At 34.4% G+C, this 20,438-nt stretch overlaps 4 protein-coding genes across 4 annotated transcripts; 2 read left to right on the forward strand and 2 right to left on the reverse strand.

The window, feature by feature from the left end:
- Window positions 1-1,475: 1,475 nt before the first annotated feature.
- LOC142527383 (putative LRR receptor-like serine/threonine-protein kinase At5g59680) lies at window positions 1,476-6,319 on the reverse strand. Its single transcript, XM_075632163.1, has 9 exons — window positions 5,848-6,319; window positions 4,941-5,490; window positions 4,049-4,512; window positions 3,441-3,576; window positions 3,082-3,153; window positions 2,932-3,000; window positions 2,713-2,784; window positions 1,975-2,046; window positions 1,476-1,885 (listed from the first exon to the last, which is right to left on the reverse strand). The coding sequence occupies exons 1-9, from the start codon at window positions 5,918-5,920 to the stop codon at window positions 1,846-1,848; spliced, it is 1,548 nt and encodes a 515-aa protein (XP_075488278.1). The 5' UTR covers window positions 5,921-6,319; the 3' UTR covers window positions 1,476-1,845.
- A 1,091-nt stretch (window positions 6,320-7,410) lies between these two features.
- On the reverse strand, window positions 7,411-13,359 carry LOC142527611 (protein phosphatase 2C 70-like). Its single transcript, XM_075632454.1, has 13 exons — window positions 12,999-13,359; window positions 11,887-12,076; window positions 11,561-11,755; window positions 11,285-11,460; window positions 11,043-11,201; window positions 10,031-10,174; window positions 9,889-9,950; window positions 9,343-9,478; window positions 8,727-8,821; window positions 8,463-8,578; window positions 8,241-8,370; window positions 7,722-7,776; window positions 7,411-7,636 (listed from the first exon to the last, which is right to left on the reverse strand). Exons 1-13 carry the CDS (start codon window positions 13,179-13,181, stop codon window positions 7,475-7,477), a joined length of 1,803 nt encoding a protein of 600 aa, XP_075488569.1. The 5' UTR covers window positions 13,182-13,359; the 3' UTR covers window positions 7,411-7,474.
- A 587-nt stretch (window positions 13,360-13,946) lies between these two features.
- On the forward strand, window positions 13,947-15,387 carry LOC142526105 (uncharacterized). The gene is made up of 4 exons (XM_075630373.1): window positions 13,947-14,003; window positions 14,080-14,334; window positions 14,544-14,562; window positions 15,017-15,387. The coding sequence occupies exons 1-4, from the start codon at window positions 13,947-13,949 to the stop codon at window positions 15,385-15,387; spliced, it is 702 nt and encodes a 233-aa protein (XP_075486488.1).
- A 1,853-nt stretch (window positions 15,388-17,240) lies between these two features.
- On the forward strand, window positions 17,241-20,351 carry LOC142526649 (peroxisomal adenine nucleotide carrier 1-like). Its single transcript, XM_075631171.1, has 6 exons — window positions 17,241-17,428; window positions 17,550-17,705; window positions 19,054-19,285; window positions 19,425-19,571; window positions 19,665-19,825; window positions 19,905-20,351. Exons 2-6 carry the CDS (start codon window positions 17,563-17,565, stop codon window positions 20,182-20,184), a joined length of 963 nt encoding a protein of 320 aa, XP_075487286.1. The 5' UTR covers window positions 17,241-17,428; window positions 17,550-17,562; the 3' UTR covers window positions 20,185-20,351.
- The last annotated feature ends 87 nt before the right edge of the window (window positions 20,352-20,438 follow it).

The following is a 20,438-nucleotide window of genomic DNA, read 5'->3' on the forward strand; positions in this document are numbered from 1 at the left end:
ATTGAGTTTTTACATAATAATTAAACATAGAATTTTTGTGTATTTCAAAAATAAAATGATTTTGTTATATGTACAGTGTTTTGTGTTTTCATTTTCTGTAACTAAAATAATTTAATTAGACACGTTATATACAAATAAAAATAATTTAAAAAAATTGTAAATTAAACAAATAAACAAGTAATATAAAATGTATTGATTGATGTAAAAATATTGGTAGGAAATAAAAACAATCAATTCATTTTTTTTTTCAGTGGTGAACTATATTGCTCGGGAATTTTTTTTAATTTACTATTTAAAACTTTCCTTCTCAACGATTAAAAAATTAAAAAGATATTAAATTAAAAGGAAAAAAAATTAGAACTAAGAATCAATTTGTGAAACAAATGTGTAATGGTTTGAAAATTATACATTTACAAAAATTAAAGGGTGAATTGAATTTGTCCATTCTGAAACATAACAAGTCAGATTTGAATGTAGTATCTGATATTATTCATTAATCGCATTCCACTTTATATAAATAAAATGTATGGCAAAAACTTATATGAGACGGTGTCACGGGTCGTATTTTGTGAGACAAATCTCTTATTTGGGTCATCCATGAAAAAATATTAATTTTTATGCTAAGAGTATAACTTTTTATTGTGAATATCGGTAGGGTTGACACGTCTCGCAGATAAAGATTCGTGAGACCGTTTAACAAGAGATCTACTCAAAATGTATTCATTAAATCGAGTGTGATTAGCAAAAATTACACTGTAAATAATCTCTCTTTTGAAAACCATATAGTAGTCCAAGAAATAAATATATTTAAGCTATTCTACCACACAAACGAACCAGCGAAATTACTATTCAACCAAACTCAAATCCTAACATGGTAATAATTGTAACTGCTTGAAAATCTACTCTGTCATTTTGGCACAGCAGCAATAAAAGTAGTGGTAACTAACTGAATTGACCCCTTCAGATTTTGGATATTAAAAGCTGTACTTTCCTTGTGACCCATCCCATAGTGTTTTTCCAGCAAGATTCATGACATGTTTCATGGATATAAATGCACTCTTACTGAAAATGGATGAACAAGGAATGTGAAGTTAGATTTAAATATTTTTATAGATTTAACCCATTCCCATTAATTTCTGGTTGAGGTGGTGGGCGTCAAATCTTTTCCAAAAGGTTTCGTGATCTTGGAAAGGCATCATAACTTTAGCAGACATGACAACACGGTTTTACCCATTGACAGTCGTTTGTTTCACAAAACTTCGTACCATAAGAAAACTAGGAGAAAATATTATTTGTTCGCTCTTCGCATAGATCTTGCCTAGCACGATATTAAGCCCGAGAGTTTTACACAATGCGCACACCCAAGAACAGTGTGAAAAAAGACAGAAAAATACTACAAAAGATGTTACCAACATCATAACAAAATAAATCAAAATCTAAAGGATTCTTGATCATCAAGGCAAGATTACATGTTTTTGGCAAAAAGAATCGTGAACTGAAATTGTATATGTGGTTTCATGCACCTACTTCAAGTGTAAAACAAAATTACAAAAAAAAGTTGTTGCTAGATCTCATATACAATTCCAAAGAGTATGATGGGAAAAACAAATGTCACGAAAATACGTTTGCTATCAAAATAAATCAATATGCACACGCCGCTGACACCAAAAGAGAAAGCAATTACACTTTTATCTAACTACATAAACAATAATATTCACTTGTATTGCATATAGAATAGGAAGTAAGAATATGGTTTTCTTCAGGAGTTGAATGCGAAGAACTCGACCCTGACTGATTCTCGAATATAAAGTTAGAAGGCCAAATAGAAGTGGTTTGAATGTTCCTTCACAATTGGGGCGGTGTCAAAAACGGGTTTCCAGAATACCTGAACAACAAATATTGATTCAATCACTCAAGTCTTAACCATTAAATTAAAACGAAGGAAAAATTTTTGACATCTAAACGAATAACAACCTGAGTGTCAAGCCTGGTTTTCCTGCAAGGTTGCTTGGTACTTGGCCTGTCAGATTGTTGTTTTGCAGGAAGCTGCGAGTATACAATTCTATGTTAGAATGGGTATGCAAAGCTTTTTAGAAATGCCAAATTTTATTCAAACAAAGAAATACAGATACTGTTTATAATAAATGGAAAGCTTAGGCCGCACAAGAATCAGCAAGGTTTTTCAAAACAAAATTTTTTGAATGAGCTCAGGAAAATCTCCCAAGGACTATTTTCTTCTACTGGCTTATGTAACAGTTTTCAAAAGAAAATTGTACATAAGGATTGTTTAAGATTTAGTAAATTTTCACACAACCACAGACCAGGAGGTATTACAAACTTATGAGTCGCCTCACACTGATTGCTTTGCATAAAGCATTTGTATTTCGACTGAATATATCGAATTTGCATCAACCAATTCATAGCTCTACATGAAGGTGAGTAAAATTGTAATGTTGACGAACTAGAGGGTTGGTTACTAAGATTCATTGATATAACATTTCCTGATCCCCTGTCAGAAATTTAGAGTCTCAAAATGCATAAATTATTTTTGAAAGCCTACACCATGCATGCTTCATGTGAATGTACGAGGAAAAAAAATCACGGTCGATACAAATAAAAAAGCAGATAAATACTTTGACAAAGGAATAATGCATTACTGCAAGAAACATGAGACTTTCAACTTCACAGAATGCTTCTGAGTATAATACTTACACTTCACGTAATTTTGTCAGTGTTCCCAGAGATTCAGGAATCACTCCACTCAGTTTATTGTCTTCCAAATGCCTAATTGAATGGTGGAAATTATTAACACGTACAAAAATTTAATTCCAAATATTTTTAAAAAGGTGACATTGAAATAAGATTGTCCGAGTTGATAAAACCCCCAAATGCACTTCAGTTCCTTGTTGCAAATGGAAGTCATTAACTTACAGAATTTCCAATCCGATCAATGAACTGAGGTCTGGAATAGTCCCTGACAGGCTATTATTTCCAAGCAATCTGTTAATAACAGGAAGCCATCAATGAATAATCCTTCAACAATTCAACTCAATGCACTCGAATATTTTGTTTTTAACTCACATGCTAGTCAACGCTGTCATCCTAAATATACTTGGAGAAATTGACCCTGAAAGACCCGTGCTTGTGAGGTTTCTGAGGACAATAGAGAAATAGAAGTTAGCTGCTAGAGTCATTTGCTCAAGATGATACCAGAGGCGGTTTGAGCGCTTCAATGAGTGAATGGGTACGTGAATTGAGATAGGGAGCACGCACAGCATTCGGGTTCATCTTCAAACTTCATTCTTTGCTCAGAAGTTTTAATTTTTTCATAAATAAATAAGAACAAAATTTTAGTTTTGAAAATTTAGTTTTGCCCACTCCTCAACTCGGCGGTTTCATCTCTGCCCCTGAAGAAGATTAAATAATAAAGTCCAACTTACAAGGTGGCAACACGAATTCGAGGCCCTTCCGTGCAAGTTACTCCAGTCCATGAATATCTCGGGGGTAAACATGGATCACCATTCCAATCAGCGGGAGGGTGCTTGAAGCTATTTCTCAAGTCTATCATTGCAATTACTGAAAGGAGAAAAATAAAAGAAAACCTTAAATCACATCTCTGATTTAGGGTCGGTGTTTAGTTTCATGAGGAAAAATTCAAAAGTATCAATTACTTAGCCACCTCTCCTGTTTAAGGAAAAAAATGCCAGTAATACTAGAGCTCCATGCCTGAGAAATTTTATACAAGTCCTTTAGTCTGAAGAGGTTCATTCAAGTGGAACGTTTAAAGAGCCATAAAACAACTGTTGTCAAGTGCAAGACTCTAAAAATGTAGGAGCATTTGCGGAGGTGAAAAAGACTGACTTATCATCAGCATGGAAAATATTTTCCATGGTGATGTACCTACCATAATTAAAATAATTTGTAATATTATGATCAGATCAATTTCACTATTCTAGAATTTGGTCCAACTAAGAAGAAATTGTAGGCAACGCTAAAAAGCAATCCCGCTAATCATCCAAGTTATAGATAATTAAGAGCTGATTCATACCATCACGTGGGAGCGTTTTCCCTCCAGAAGGAAGCAATCGAAAAGCCTCTCCAGCATTAATTAGAGGGCCAGCACTTGACCCAAGAGTCGCAGTCAAAGTTAAATTAGTAATGCCAGAAAGAGGCCACTGGTTTGCAAAGACAACCAGACCAGCTGGAGTTACACTCAAGTTATTGTAATATGTAACACCATTGATGGTTATATCAACCATTCTTGAGCTCCCTGAAACAGAAGTTTGATCATCTGCGAAGTAAAGAGCAATATAATATTCTGCACTTTGAAGGATTCCCGGTGGCCAAGGTAGTACTAAAGGTTCTGACGGGCTTTTTGACAACCATGAGTGAAACACTTTTACAGGAGGAAGGTTCCAGATACCAGAAACAGCGAGTTCCCCTAAACTTGATGGCGGAAATGTGTTTTCTCCGAATGGTTGCCAATAGCGATTAAATAGGTCATCCGGATACCTGCTCATTGGCATTCTTGAAGTTAACTATAAATGAAAGAGCCTCTTGAAGAATGCAATGACAAACAGTTCTTGTACAGACCAGTAACAGAAAGCATTTTAGAACCATCAGAACACACATTATGGACTCTTCGCATTTCATTTCTAAGTAAACAACTTCAGAATTCACATTGAATCGTGATATCTATGAAATGGTCGAAAATAAAAAGAGAAACAATATGGAAGAATTAGCACTGCAAAAAAACCTAAATAAAAGAGAACAGACGACATGAACAGAGGAAAATGATCACGCGGGAAGATTTTTCAACAAGTTTCTTCCAAAATTAACCTAAACTATGAAGTCTTGAATGAATTCAATAAAAATAACGAAACAGAATACATAGATCAGCCAATTTGACTACCCATAGCAAAAGGAGCTCAAATACTTACTCAATTTTTGGTCCATCATACCCAAACTTGTGTCTAGCTACCAAACTCAAAGAATAAGCTTTAAAATCTGTTGAATTATACAACTGATCCATCAAAAGCACAACCTCTAGAGCAGAGATGAAAGGGTCAGAATCAGTGTATGTGTTTGAAGCTAAACAGACGCTCAAATTCTTTCCCGTGGGCAAGAAGACCCCTTCATAAGAACTCGAATTCCCATTTATTATATACGCATCAGTCGTATTAACCACACTCCAAAATGTCCCATCAACTATCTGATCAAAAACAGGAGGATTAACGTTCCCGTTCACTCCGCCATAGTAATATGACGTCCTGACCAAGTATTTCCGAGTCCTATCAACCGGAATTTCATAGCAGAATTTCTTGAAGAGGTTGTTCTTCGAAGGAAATGTGCGCACAGTGGATAGAGTTGGGACTAGAACTTGTTCTGCTATAGTCTTGGAAATTCCGGTTGATATGTAGGCCGTGTCTGGCTGCCATTCCAATCCTTTGTAGTTATAGTTGACAGAAGCGCCACAATCAATTAAGAAACCTGCAACAAAGAAGAACACCAAAATTTGTTTTCTATTAGTAAGTGAAACTCGATAATTAAAGAAAACCTGGGAAAACCACAAAATAATAGAAAAAATATATTTTATCTTATTAGTAAAAGAGCCTCGATCAACAAATAATCTGTGCAATCCAAATAGATTAATTAAACAAAATTCAATCAAAAAGCAAACCTGCAAACACCTAAAGAAAACTCCGAAGTTTAGGAATTTATCAGGAAAATCAAAAACCCCGATAAAATTTTGGCAAGATTTCATGAGGGATTCATAATAATCTAACAAAAACCAGAAAAAAAATAATACAATTGAATCGAGGGTTTGCTACTTTTTCGTCGACTTACCTCTAAGGGGTTGAGAGAAGGAAACGTAGGTCAGGGAAGATAAAACGAAGAGTAAACAAGCAAATATCGACATGAAAAAAAGAAAGAAACCAAGAAAAATCAAATCTTTGGAGACAGAGGGAGGGGAGAAGGTGGAAAGGCCGAAGGGTTGAAAAGCGTTAGCGGAGTCGCAGAATGGGAATGGAATTGGTCAGTTCGTTTGGTGAATTCTGCAAGAAAGAGATGAAGTTGGTGATGAGGAAATAAAGAATCATATATGCATCGGGTAACGCGGGAACTGGAAGCAACAACTACACCAGGTCAGAGTGATGCTCGTCACTTTGATTTGGACATGAATTTGTCAAGGATTTAACAAGTCAACGTCCCAGCAGACAGCGCGAATGGAGATCCAAGTTTGTGGGATTTTTCTGAAATTATACAAATTTTCGCCTCGTGGAAGAAACAGGACAAGATCTTGTCTTGTAGAGGAGGAGGGTCCGCAATAATTATTATGAATGGCCTGATTTATCCGAGTGAACTTGGGAGTTTGTTTCACTTCCAACGTTGAACTTGTAGCTTAAACAAGTATTATCAATGATATTATTCAAATCTTACTTACACCAAATTCAACTAAATATTAAACTTAATTTATATATATATATATATAAAGTTAGTCAATATGAAAAATTTAAAAGCATAAAATTTCCTAAAAATATTAATATGATAATATATCTTTCATTGTAAAAAACCATTATATTTGTGTAAAAAAAATACATACATTTAACCATTTTATAACGAGTTTTATGTTTTATTTTTAAAAGAAGTGTTTTAAATAGAATTAATTTTATATAATTTTTTTTTTGGTTTCTTGAATTTTAATAAGAGGGTGTTGGCTGTATAATTGCAGAGAGAATGCATAAAAAAGTGTAGTTCTATATATCTAAAAAATATATATTTATAAAAAAATTCAGAATATTCACATGAAATTTAACTATATTGTAACTATGTGGCGCCATATGCATTTTCTTTTATTTTTATTTTTTGAACAAGAACATACATTTTCATTTGAGCTCAAGAAAAAGGATTTTTGTTCCTCGAAAAAAAAAGAGAGGATTTTCGTACCAAGAGAGAAATTATGAAATCTAACTACATGAATTTTTAATATTAGTTTATTGAAAAAAAAAAGTTATTTCAATAAAGATTTTACGCAGGGATTAATTAATTACAACAATATAGTCTAGACCAAATATAAAACTAACCCTTATCAAATTTTTCTGAGGGAAAAAGGTTTATTCTTAATTTAATATTATTAATATTTGCCTAAATTATAATGACAAGAATTGTATCTGGGAATCTCCAGCGAGAGCAATTTTTTTAAAAACTTTACTGCTTGAATGATCATGTCAACAAAAGACGAAGTGTATGATAACGTCCAATTTGGTACGTCGGTGCTTGTTAATTGTAAGAAATTGTTTATTTGATCAGAGTCAATTTTAAATTGGAAGTTCAATTAGCGACAACCCGGGTTAAAGCTTTAGGGAATATGCGTGTGTGTGTGTGTGAAAATATGAGCAGAGACAGAGACAATCAAACAGGGAGTAAGCGGCTGTGAAAGAATTTGTATAAATGAAAGTAGTTTTGAATCTTTTCAGGGATCAAGTTTACAAGATTGGATTTTGTCTGCGTTGTTAAAATCTACAAATATTATAGATGTATTATCTTTTGTACGCAACGTTCGAGCCTCACTTAACAAAAAATTAGCTATCTTCTCTGCAGTATTGTCTCGGTCCATGGCGTTTCTCTCCATTGCCTGTCGGAAAATATAGATGAAGTAGGATTCAGAAACTGTGAACTAAAAAACTAAGAAACATATTGAAGAAAAATTGTTCAGTTACTTGATTCACAAGCTGAACCGCCTTCTTGGTACTAACAACATCCCAAAAGCCATCGCTACATCCAAACCAAGAATTTGCCCAGTCAAAAAGGTGCAAAAGCAACACAGAATTCCTTCGAATATATATATTGTTTACATAAAATATATATATATTGTTTACATAAAATATATATATATATATATATATATATATATAAAGTTTTAGCTTCATGCAGGCCCTTCCAAATGAGCGGGGGACATCTCAAGATCTCAAGAAATGAGCAAGAATCTTTTGAAAAAATACTTGTATCCAAACAGAAAGAAAGACTTATTTCCTTGACGGGATTTTTTGCGTGTTACAAGAAATCTCTTGGTTCTTATCTCTACGAAACAGAGAGATAAAAAAAAACCATTCCACTTGAGGAATATAATATAAAAATGAGACAATAAAAAAAATCTGAATATTAAATAAAAATGAAGTAGATAATCCAAGACGAGTTTGGGGGTAAAAATGAGAAGACTTGAACTTTCAGCAGATTACCTAGACAATAGAGCAAAGCCCTGGCTTGTTTGGTCTATGTACACAGCTTCACTTATGTAGGGGTTTGAACTGAAGCGAGCATCCTGCTCCTTCAAAAATTTGTCTCCAAGCATCCTGCCTAGATTTAGTCCTGAATGGAAACAATCCAGGAAAGCAGGAAGTAAGTATATACTTGATGAAGAAATAAAAACTTTTTTATTGCCAAAAGTCGGCTTTTATCACCGCATATTCGTGATTCCCCATCTCTCAGAGGCGCTCCTGCTGCTTGCACACGGAGTCTTTCAGAATAACTGGTTATTCTATGGTCTTCCGTCATATTTATCTGCTTTCCCCCAACACTGCCAGATTATGGTTGAACCGGGTACTTTAGTCAATAAATAACTCAAGGTGAAAATATAATACATTAATTTATCCAGATCATTTTTCAGTCCACACAGCATGATGGCTGTGGCACAAGGTGAAAGCATGTTAAATATCAACACCTACTTTACGATGCAAGCTGAGTCTCCAACATTTGCACATTGTACATGGAAATTTTCATGATTATCAGCCCAAGCCAGTAGCACTGTTGCAGTACAACCCTGAAAGAATTTTAATATCACAAAAAAATTAATATCTTTAAATATGTCACAAGATGTATACAAGGAAACTACAGAACCTACGGTAGATTCCATTTTAGGGTCCTATAAAAATGCAATTGTAGCGGCCTAGCTGAACCAGCGATTAGTGATATAATATTGATGAATAATAGCATTCTGCTTTCTAACTAGATCATCACAATGAAAGGAGACAATGTTAAACAACATTTTGTAGCAAATAGTTGAAATCTTACCAAGCTAAGAAATGTACACCCACAATTCTATTATTCAGTCAATAAGGCTTTTCATAAAGTTCACATTCATCTTTAATACGTTTGTCTGAACTCTGAACTATTAATAATATTAGGAAAAATAGACATCATTTGACAAATTAAATTGCAGTAATTCAATCAGAAAGCATGATAAAAAACAGTGATGTACATGGCACATCTAGGAATGTTACAATTCAAGAAACTGAAAAATATGGTAGAACAAGGGTAAAAACCAGAGATGCAGAGCAGAACCTCATAGTAATGATTAATGCGTGATTCAGTTTGGTAAAATGCTTCTCTCAGTACATCAGAAGCATCAGATTGTGATAAAACCTTCTCTCTTCTAATCGAATCCGACAAGATGTCAGCAATTACTTCAGGCATTATTCTGTGATAAATGATAAGTAAGTATATGTTTTCCATAAGAGTATGTGGCCAATACTAGAAATCATATTCATGAATGATCAAAAGAATTCAACATGAAGCATGCAGTGTCAACCTAAAGCACCCACTAAGGTTAGTACAGGAGACCAAATAACGCTTCACTTTAGTCCTTAGCTAAATGTTAGAGGCTTAACCGCTTCAATACAAATGCTGTGAAAACAGTCTGATTTCTAGAAAGTGGCATTCAAAGAAAAGTAGATCATGTAGATAACAACTTTGACAGCGGCAATTGATTAAAGATAAAATAAAATAATCCAATATTAATGATAGTGCTAGTCACGATTCAAATCAAAGTTTATTTCTGATTCTCCACATGTAGCAAAGGATAGTCAAAGTTAAAGAAAGTGGATTTACTTGCTAACGGATGTTGCAGCATCTGCTCCACCATGACCATCACATATGCCAAAAATTCCAAACTGCAACAAGTAAAGCAAAAACCTAAATTGCTAATTCAGGTATGTCTATAAATCAATAAGATAAGACATAACCCCAAAACCTGATAAGTTCCAGGAAGAGGCCATTGGTAATAGCAGACATCTTCCATGGGCAACTTTTTTGCTCCTCGACGCATAGCCATGGGATCAGATGCTATACCAATGCCGAAGGGAATCTTGGAATCTGTTTGAGTTGTAATATGAACCTGCAGCAGGAAACAAAGAGCAGAGCCATTAATGGCAATGCCAAAACTGCAGAAGGACCAGGGCCGCCAGGCATACGTTTCGATTGCTACTTACAACAAAAGGGCAGGAAAAGAAAAGTAAGAGATAAATCCATTGAGAATAGAGATGTTACGTAAGTTCTAGCGACTAAATATAGACCAAGACATGTTATATAAATCTCAGCAACTAAAAATATAGACTTTTAACCTGATTAACACGTTTTAGTCAAGGTTAATTTAGTTTTTTCTGAGTTCTACCTCATCCAGTCACCTTTCAGCCAAACTGGAAGTGGAAGGGAAATGAAATAGAATAACGACATTGTTAACATGCTACATCCTCACCCTCTTTGGCATCCACAACTATACCAGGATGATGTGTAACTTCCACTTCCATATCTATGTTTTTCCCAACTTTATTAAAATACAAAATAAGCTAAGTTCTCAAAGCTTCATGTTGAATTGTATCATTAAACTACTGCCAGAGCTTTAAGTGCCTGTCATTGTAGAACCCTCATATTATAACAGCCCAAGGTGAATAATAAACATGGTGACACAAAAGAAAAGATTTTTCTGGTTAATCTTTTCCTCCAGAACAAAAAAAATGGCATCAAAACAGTAAGACAGCTCAAGGAGATGTGAAAATATAATAAGCCTAGTGAGACATATGAGTTTATAGCAGCAGGACACACCATTATCATAGTCATCAAGATTCTAAACAAAGAATCAGGAGCAAATCCTGATTTGCCATAAAGGATCATGCGTGACCACATCAAAAAAATTTCCAAAACAGATTGTTTCACAGACAAAGCACAGACAAGCTTACAAAGCGCAAACGGTTGCATCAACTTACAAGAATCTTTGAACTTGTGCCTAAAGTTATTGTATCTCCAGTTGAAAGCTCAGATGGAGTACCCAAATGTCTATTTCCAGATTGAGGGCGATGAACTGCTTGGGAATTTAAGAGTGTGCCATTCAAGCTACCCATGTCAATGAGCTCCCATTTAAATTTCTGCAGCAGCGCCACGTTATCAAAATACAGAAAGCAGATAGCATAAAAATCAAGTACATACAACAATAAAGAGCTACGCTTACACTTGCATTCCAATTTATCATTGAGTGCTTTCCAGAAACTTCCGAGTCCTTTAACAATATATTACAAGGTAAAACTCTTCCAACAGTCACCGGGAGCTTGGATGTATTCGTCGAGTGTACGGAATACTGAAGACCACGAGAAGGCCCAGAAATTACCTCCAGCGTGATAGTACTTCCTGCACTTCTAAGAGAAAAACATGATCATGTGTTTTATAAATCCTGCCAACAACACTCCGAGAACATTGGAAATTATATAGTTCGTGAGGAGAAAATTACTCTGATTTGCAGTATAAGCGGGAACAGAATCTCTGAAAGTTATCTTATCTGGATCATGTTTTGAGCTATAGTTCACATCCTCTCTTCTTCCATATATCAGTTCTTCGGGAAACTTATTGGGAACTGGGAGCTTCAGCGTATGACCCACAAAAGAATCCTCAGAATTATTTGGAATGTTGAGAACAAAGCTGTCATCTGGAAAGAGCAACAAGAAACTTCGAAATTTTACTAAAAGAACGCAAAACTTGACACGACTATAATTGGACAAAAAAAATTACAATAATTTATAGCTTAAAATACCAAATAAAATGGTTAGCATCTATTACTGTGGGTCAAGTGAGAAGTTGTTGATGGAAGCCTTTGTTTAGGTTCCCCCGCATTATAATTTGGTGGGCTGAAACCAGCTTGAGTTTGACAACCAGATGGGTCAATAAAGTCACCAATGATAGATGCACTGCCTTCGCTTTCAATAATATCCTGGTCTCCGTTAACGAACGGCCTCTCAATGTCATCAACCTGTAGTGGAAAAGGTAAAGCGCATAACAGTCATGAAAAATAAAGGGGGGGAAAGACACAATTATCAGCTTTCAGATGAAACAGTCATTGCAGGTACGTGTTACATCGAACTAAGCCAAGCATTCCATGTCATTGACAAACACAATCATCAAAAATCACCATCTAAAGAACGTAAAATACCAACTAATGCATGTGAAAAACCTCGAAATAACCATTAAAAGGTTACCGTCAAATTTAACTAAATTGGGAAACAATGAAAAAGAAAAAGAAAAAGAAAAATGTTCCCATGTTTGGTGCCAGCATTGCATCATTTTCCATTTGAAACACTTAATTTTTGAGAAAGGTGGATAACAATTCAATATAAAATACTAGTGTAGATTATGCAGCTACGTACATTACAAAAACATTGCAAAACTTGAGGAATAACCATAAAAAATGGAAACTTAAACCAGGTAAAAGGAATATTTCGAGATAGATATATGTAGCACAAGCTTTATTTACTCGAGTCTAAGGAACATAAACTAAAACGCTAACGAAGAATACTCCACATGGCAAGCACTTGACTATCAGCTTCCATAACATCGACAACCAAGTGGCATTGGATAAGAACACAAAACAAAATAGCCCCAGTAAGATTGCTAAAGCAAGCAAGAAGGAGCTAAACTTTGCAAGAATGAGAAAAATGGAGACATGAAATTTGAAAGAAAAAAAAAATAGAAACAATATAATCTACCTCATAAAACCAAGAACCGAAAGGCCCACTCAAACACAAAAACATGCACTTGCAAACAGCGCCTAAAATCCCAAAACAGAAAACCGATCAAACATATCTTTACGACCAAAGCTCCCAACGTTCAAATCAAAATCACATTTATCCACTCACAAACAAACACCTAAACCATACCAAATAAAAAAATCAGACCTTTATCGTGATATTCGACCGGTGGCGACCGGCGGAGGAGATGAAGCGACGCCATGGCTTGAATCTGCAAGCGATGAGAACCAGGATGATAATGAGAAGCAACATAAGAATCACTATCCCAAAAATCACCCCCGGCGATGACGTCAAAGCGCTGCTGTTGATGACTTGCATCGGATTATCCATTGGATTATCAATCACTATGATCTTCTAGGTGAGAGAGAAAATCAACGCTCTATATTATCGGAAAATTCGAACTTTATATTGTATTTTTACCAACCAGCCATACCTAATAACAACTACCGTAGAGGGGAAAACCCCGAGAAGGATGCTTTGAAATGGTCACTCTTGTTATTACTGTTAAACTCAGATTGTAACAAACATAAATAAATATTATACTTTAACCCCAAAACTTTCTTTTTTATCGTTTTACACCCCCAATGCGAGAATTCTATGTATCAAGGACCTCAATTTTGTTGTTCTCGTGCCATTTTAAAAATCATAGCTTCGAAAAATACATTATAAAAATTTGGTAAAAATCTACGTGAGACGGTCTCACGGATCGTATTTTGTGAAACATATCTCTTATTTGGATCATTAATGAAAAAGTATTACTTTTTATGCTAAGAGTATTACCTTTTATTATGAATATCGGTAGGATTGACCCGTCTCACGGATAAAGATTCGTGAGATCGTCTCACAAGAGACCCGGTCTTAAATTTTAGGACTATGACAATAAGAAAAAATGATTGTTTTGAAAGTGAATATATTTTTTAGATTTTAATATCTAAAATTACGATTGGATTTAAATGCTAATGAAACTGATTAAATTGAAAATAACAATTTTGACTCCAACGTCTCTACTTTATTTAAATTGAAAAATTTAGAATCCATTCAAATACGCGTATTGTGTTGCGCAATAAATAAATTCGACATTAAAGAAGACATGGTATGGTTTTACATAGAATCTTGAAATCGGGGACTGCCGCTTTCTCCGGAAAACTCCCGGTGATTCAGCTGACAACAGGAGCTTTAATTTTACACACATCCTTTCACGAAATATCCATGCATCGTCTAAGAAAAGGGTAGATCTCGAGAAATTGAAACAGCAGAAGAAATCATCATTGACAAAGCTGCATCACGAGGAGAAGAATCCAAGCAAGAATGCCAAAAAATTTTTCCGCCGCCGCTGACTACAATGAGTGGCTCCAATACTTTGCAAGTTCACAAACGTAGAGAATGCGGAAGGTTGGTTCTTGAAGCAGTGGAAGCACCGTCTCGGAATTCGCACATGCAAGCGGAGAGGAGTGGCGGCATAGGAAGGATATGGTTATTGACCGTCTCATAGCCGTGCCTGTGATTCACGGGTAAAAAAAAATCTTGTTGTGATAAATAACCGTAAAGCAAATAATCAAACAATATATATAAAAAAATATATAATTTACGAGTTATATATTTATCTCTTTGTGATTTTTTTCTTCGTGCGCTACAACATCAACATAGCTATAACGTAACGCTGTGTCATATGAACAGTTATATTGAAAAAAGATTGAAATTGACAAAAATTGTAAGATGTGTTGCTAAAATTGAAATTTATCGATATAAACTATCAAATAACAAAATGATAAATATAATGAATCAATATTGTAAAAATATATTATTTGTTTTAAATAATAAATATAATATTTTATTCAAGAAAATATAAAATAAAGATAGGTAAAATAGATAAGTATCACAATTTTTTGTATTTTATTTTTTGAAATGGGTTCAACTACATAAATTCAAAAAAAGAAGCCAAATAATCGACAAGTAAAATATAAAAATTTAACATATAAATTGACACAAGATAAAATAATAAATATATTGGACAAACATTACTATTTTATGCCTACAAAATTTTTAAAAAATTAATTAATGAGCCATGTAGCTTTATTGTTTTAGCTCTACATAATTTGATTAACACAATCATCATATTTAATCATATTTTCAATAGGTCAATCTCTAATGTAAATATTATTTAGGTGCATGCCTCAACAACATGATACCAATATTTTTTTTGGGCCCCTGTGATGGCTGGGCCCTGAGGCAATGGCCTCTCTCACCTCACGGGAGGTACGGCTCTGGGCTGGCTCTGTTTCCTAGGCCACATCTGCATCCTCCTCTTCCACGGAAGAAGATAGAGGAGAAGAAAGTAGTAGAAAGTGATTATGAATTCGCTGACGAAGTGGCGGATGAAGAGGAAACCGATGGTTCTGAATCAGAAAAGGAAGAAATTGATGGAGAAATGGATAAGTTTCATGGGCTGAATAGGTGCAAAGGAAGGAGACGGGGGCACGGACGTGAGGGATTGTGCAGTGATTTGAAGCTTGCTCTTTGGGTGGCAACTTCCTGAACTTTTTTTTCTTTTATTTATTTTATTTATTGAAAAACTTTGCTCCTAAAATCTAAATTTTTATCACTTTTAAATATACTAAATGTGTTGTTGTGTATGACAGGGTTGAATTGTTTAATAATCTAATCTAGTATTATGTTTGGTTACAATTTTTTGTGTATGTTTTTTGAGTCGGTCCTTGTTGTCTAAAAATCCTTAACGAAACTATAAATTATGTTTTAATTTTATCTTCGGATCAATATTATGTCTTCTATCTCGACCACTAGTTTTTCTGAAAAAAATTTCTTATATATATCGCTATATCAAATATATTCTCAAATAAAAAATTTATATGGAATAAAAACCATAAAACTGAAATATTAAACTCACTTCGATTTACGTTTATGACTATAGAAACTAGTGATGATGGACGACGAACTAGTCGATGGATTATCTGCTATTTCTTTTTAACAACGAAGAGGCCACAAGTGTTGAGTAAGATGATAAGCGTTTCTCTCCACGTAGTCACGAAAAAAGATCATTCAATTCAAATTTATAATATTAACATTCAAATCTTTATTTTATTTAGATTATATTTAGTAATTCTTAAAAAAGATAAATTGAAATTGTAATTTTTATATTATCTCAAATTTAATTAATATTTAACCAAATATATTCTTTTATCAAATGTTGTTCAATATCATACTAAAATATTTTAATAATAAATATATTATTTATGTACAAATCACATCAACTCAAACTAAACAACCTAAACAAATGAATACATTCTTTGCACTCACCCCACTTATTTCAATGCCTAAATGTGACTCACCTGTAATAGATAGTGGTCTGATTGCCCCAATATTAATGGGGCTCCTTTGAAAATTACAAATAAAATAGGATACCAAAATACTTCAAAATAGAATAGGAAAAATAGGACATGCTTTTGAAAAAATTGGGAAAACTTTACAAATTACGTGATGTTTTGTTTCTTAAATGAAATATTAAATACCCACTAAGTGTTTATGATAAAATTAATATCTCACTCGTACGATGCACATAATATTAAAATTAGTAACACACATATGTGTTTACTATGTATATATATGCATAGCGCATATATGTTTGTATATGTATGTATTTTCTCATGATGCATGCATTCATTTTTAATGCTTTTCATTTTATTTTATTTGTTAGAAATATTGTTAAGAGTATTATTTAAATCATATGATAGAAAATAAATTATATCTCAGTGGTATTTGTTTTTTAAAGCTTGTTTGTGGTGTTTTCCATGTGAGATAAGTAATGTGAAATGAGTTGCTCCAATTAATATTGAGTAAGTCTCTTGTGAGACGATATCACGAATTTTATCTGTGAGACGGGTCAACTCTACTGAAATTCACAATAAAAAGTAATATTCTTAGTATAAAAGTAATAATTTTTCATGGATGACCCAAATAAGAGATCCGTCTTACAAAATATGACATGTGAGACCGTCACACACAAGTTTTTGGCATCAATATTTATAATGAAAAACAACATTTTTAGTATAAAAAAATCATACTTTTTAAATAGATCGAATCGAGTTGGATGATTTTCTCACAAAATTAATTTATAAAATGATATCAAGTGAAATAGGTAAAATAACAAATGTCATACTAGTTCGTTATCTGTTTTTTACCCACCAACCTTGAGTACATAAATTTTGGTTGAAATATTCAATATTTTTAATCTTTTTATAGTAAATCAGAAATAATAATTGAATATTTTTTGTTAAAAAAAAATAAGAATTGAAATGTTTTAGGTTTATTTCACAATAGTCATATGGGAAAAATTTAAAAATCAAATAAATAAATATATAAGGTGACATTGGTCCTACCGTCACCTTTTTCATTTACCAACCCCAAGATCATCGACTACCCAACTACTTTCTCGGCGGCGGTCATAAAGAACCCAACCACTACGACCACGGGCCGCCGTGGTCAATTGGACTTCACCGCCGGACTCCGCCTCCATTGCACTAACTTTCGAAGTTTTGTTCTATACGCGTTTTTTTACTGTGGTTAGGAGCGCGATCGCCGGAAAGGCGGCAATTTTCTTGATCTAAACTTTGGACCGTTTCGGTTTCTCATCATTAATTAGCTTTTCAATCGCTTTTATTTTTTTATTTATTGGGTGAAAAGGTTGGTTTTTTCAATGGATTTGGATCTGGAGTCTATAGTGGAGGCGACGTCGGGTGCTGTGGGTGCACTAGTCAGCACCACCATTTTGTATCCTCTCGACACATGCAAGACGAAATATCAAGCTGAAAATCGAGCTCACCATCACCAAAAATACAGGTTTTTGCTTTCTTCTAATTTTAATTTATCGGCAATTAAGTACAATTTTCTGCGTCGTGCTATTGGTGATACATCTACTGTGGAACTATTGCTATCATGTATGCTTTTTTTTTTTGGGTAAACATTGGAAATTAGAAGTCACGTAGTGTTTAAATCCTTATCATGAATTATGCTGCCTCTTTTTGGGGTGGGAACGGGACGTGTTTAGTTATCGGGAAAATAGTTTTTTGATTCTCGTGTGCTTGATTCCATAATTTTTGTGGGTGATGTTACATTTTGTGTGTTTGAATTAAGTAGGTGTTTTTGTTATCTGGTTTTTACGTCCCCGAATAAGTTGGAAATGAGAAACTGTGTCTTTTCTTCATGTTTACTCAGATGAATGAAATCAAGGGGAAAGACTGTGTTGATGCACACTGTTTGAATTTTCTTCAAGTAAATAACTTTTTCATGGCATTACCTTTTTTGTTCCATGAGAAAACTTTTTGTGTTGGAAAGATTATGATTCCAATCATAGATTGGATATGGGGAATTGGGGATTGGGATTTGAGCTCAAATAGACACAAAAAAAGACACAAAAGAGACGGTGCGAAAGCTAAAATTATGCAGACTTTTTACTGTTGCAAGTATTTATGATTCATGAGGTTTGAAATTTAAACAGAATAAGACTTCAGCATATTCCATGCCAGCATTTCATTGTAGATTAACTTAAGGGCTGTCTCAGTGCTGATTTCAAAACTTTAGATATGCTAATGTGATTTTTTGAATTGAGTTGTTTCGATGAGATGGGTAGCTTAGGTTGCACAAACTCATGTCAACCTGACATGGTAACATCATAAAATTTGAAGAGCTTCCGACTTTTCAAACTTGATCGTGCTCGAAGCGCCTACCTTTTGGGGATGTAGTGGTATAAACTCACCCCAAAGTGGGAAAGAAGGCCAGCTCGAGCTCCATTATTCCCATTCCAGATACCAAAAATAAAAAAGCATTCTTCCACACCTGTTATCAAGGTCTTAACCCTAAACCACAACCTTAATTTATCGAATATGAAAGAAGCTCTTTTTTGCTTGGTGTTGTCACTTATAAAGTCTTCTCGAGTATTTCATCACAAAGAAATTCTTTCATTCATTTTCCTTCTGATTCATGTATAACATCTTTGTGGCATCCTATTACTAGCTTTGTGTTGTGCTTAACGCTGTATGTTTGTAATGTAAATGCGTGACACCTTTGTCTGTATACTCACCTGCGGATCTTGCATGCTCTGTAATTGAAATTGTACCCTTGTCTGTCATTCCTCAGCTAAACAGCTGCTGTCTTGAATTACCTGAGTTTATGATTCTCATTCTAACAGGAATATTTCAGATGTCTTCTGGGAAGCAGTTTCCAGGCATCAAGTACTTTCCTTGTATCAAGGCCTGGGAACGAAGAACTTGCAGGCTTTCATTTCACAGTTTGTCTATTTCTATGGATATAGCTTCTTTAAGAGACTCTACATAAGACAAAGCAGATCCAAGTCAATAGGAACTACAGCAAATCTGCTAATTGCTGCCGTTGCTGGCACATGCACGGCCATAGTAACACAGGCAAGTCCGGAATTCCCCTATTTCGTTTTGCTAAAATGCCAGCACCATTCTGGTTGCATGATGAGTGTTTATTTATTTCACGTTGATTATGAGTGTTAATTATATCTGTCATCGACCTGATTATGGTTTTATTGATCAGCCTCTTGATACAGCATCCTCAAGAATGCAAACAAGTGATTTTGGGAAATCCAAAGGGCTTTGGAAGTCCCTCTCTGATGGAACTTGGAGCGAGGCATTTGAGGGTCTAGGAATCTCTCTTCTTCTTACAACAAATCCTTCCATACAGGTTGATACTTGTTCTTTTAGAGTTCCATTTCTGAAAGTCGATTACTAATTATCATTGACAATCAATTTTAATGGAAATTACAATACCATACAGTATACTGTGTTTGATCAGTTGAAGCAGAGACTATTAAAGAACAGAATGAGCGAACAAAGAGGCGGTCTATCAACTCCAGAGACTCTTTCTGCATTTTCTGCGTTTGTGGTGGGTGCAGTTTCGAAATGCATTGCTACCTGTATAACCTACCCAGCTATAAGGTAATCGAAACCGTGAATTTATCTTGCTTGTTTAGTTGACTTAGCATTTTGGTGAAGTTAAGTTTTCAATTCTGAACAGATGCAAGGTGATGATACAGTCAGCCAAGTCAGATGAAAATGATGAGGGTAACGCTCAACTTAAATCCTGTAAGACAGTGTCTGGAACTTTTTACTCCATTTGGGAAAAAGAAGGGTTACTCGGTTTCTTCAAAGGGCTACAGGCTCAAATGCTGAAGACTGTCCTAAGCTCCGCTCTGCTTTTGATGATAAAGGAGAAGATCTCAAAAACAACATGGGTCCTAATGATTGCAATAAGGAGGTTCTTGTTGACAACTAAACCGAGGTTAAAAAGCTCTTGAAAGTAGCATCAGCATGGTTAGTCCAATGAACTCAAAATATCGTAATGCCTCTTGGTGAGTCCGATAAACTCGAAACAATTTCCGTTTATAAACTTAGTTGTACACATGATTGTGTTATTGTGACATAATTTTGCACAAATAAGGTTAGGAATGAGCCTTTAAACAAATATGCACAACTTATTATGCTATTGCCTATGAGTTGTAAATTGTCCCGTTTCTGGAACTTGGGCAGTAATAAAATTTTATCCAAATAA

The sequence above is a fragment of the Primulina tabacum genome, chromosome 15 (assembly GCF_025594145.1).
Source record: "Primulina tabacum isolate GXHZ01 chromosome 15, ASM2559414v2, whole genome shotgun sequence".
Taxonomy (NCBI): Eukaryota; Viridiplantae; Streptophyta; class Magnoliopsida; order Lamiales; family Gesneriaceae; genus Primulina; species Primulina tabacum.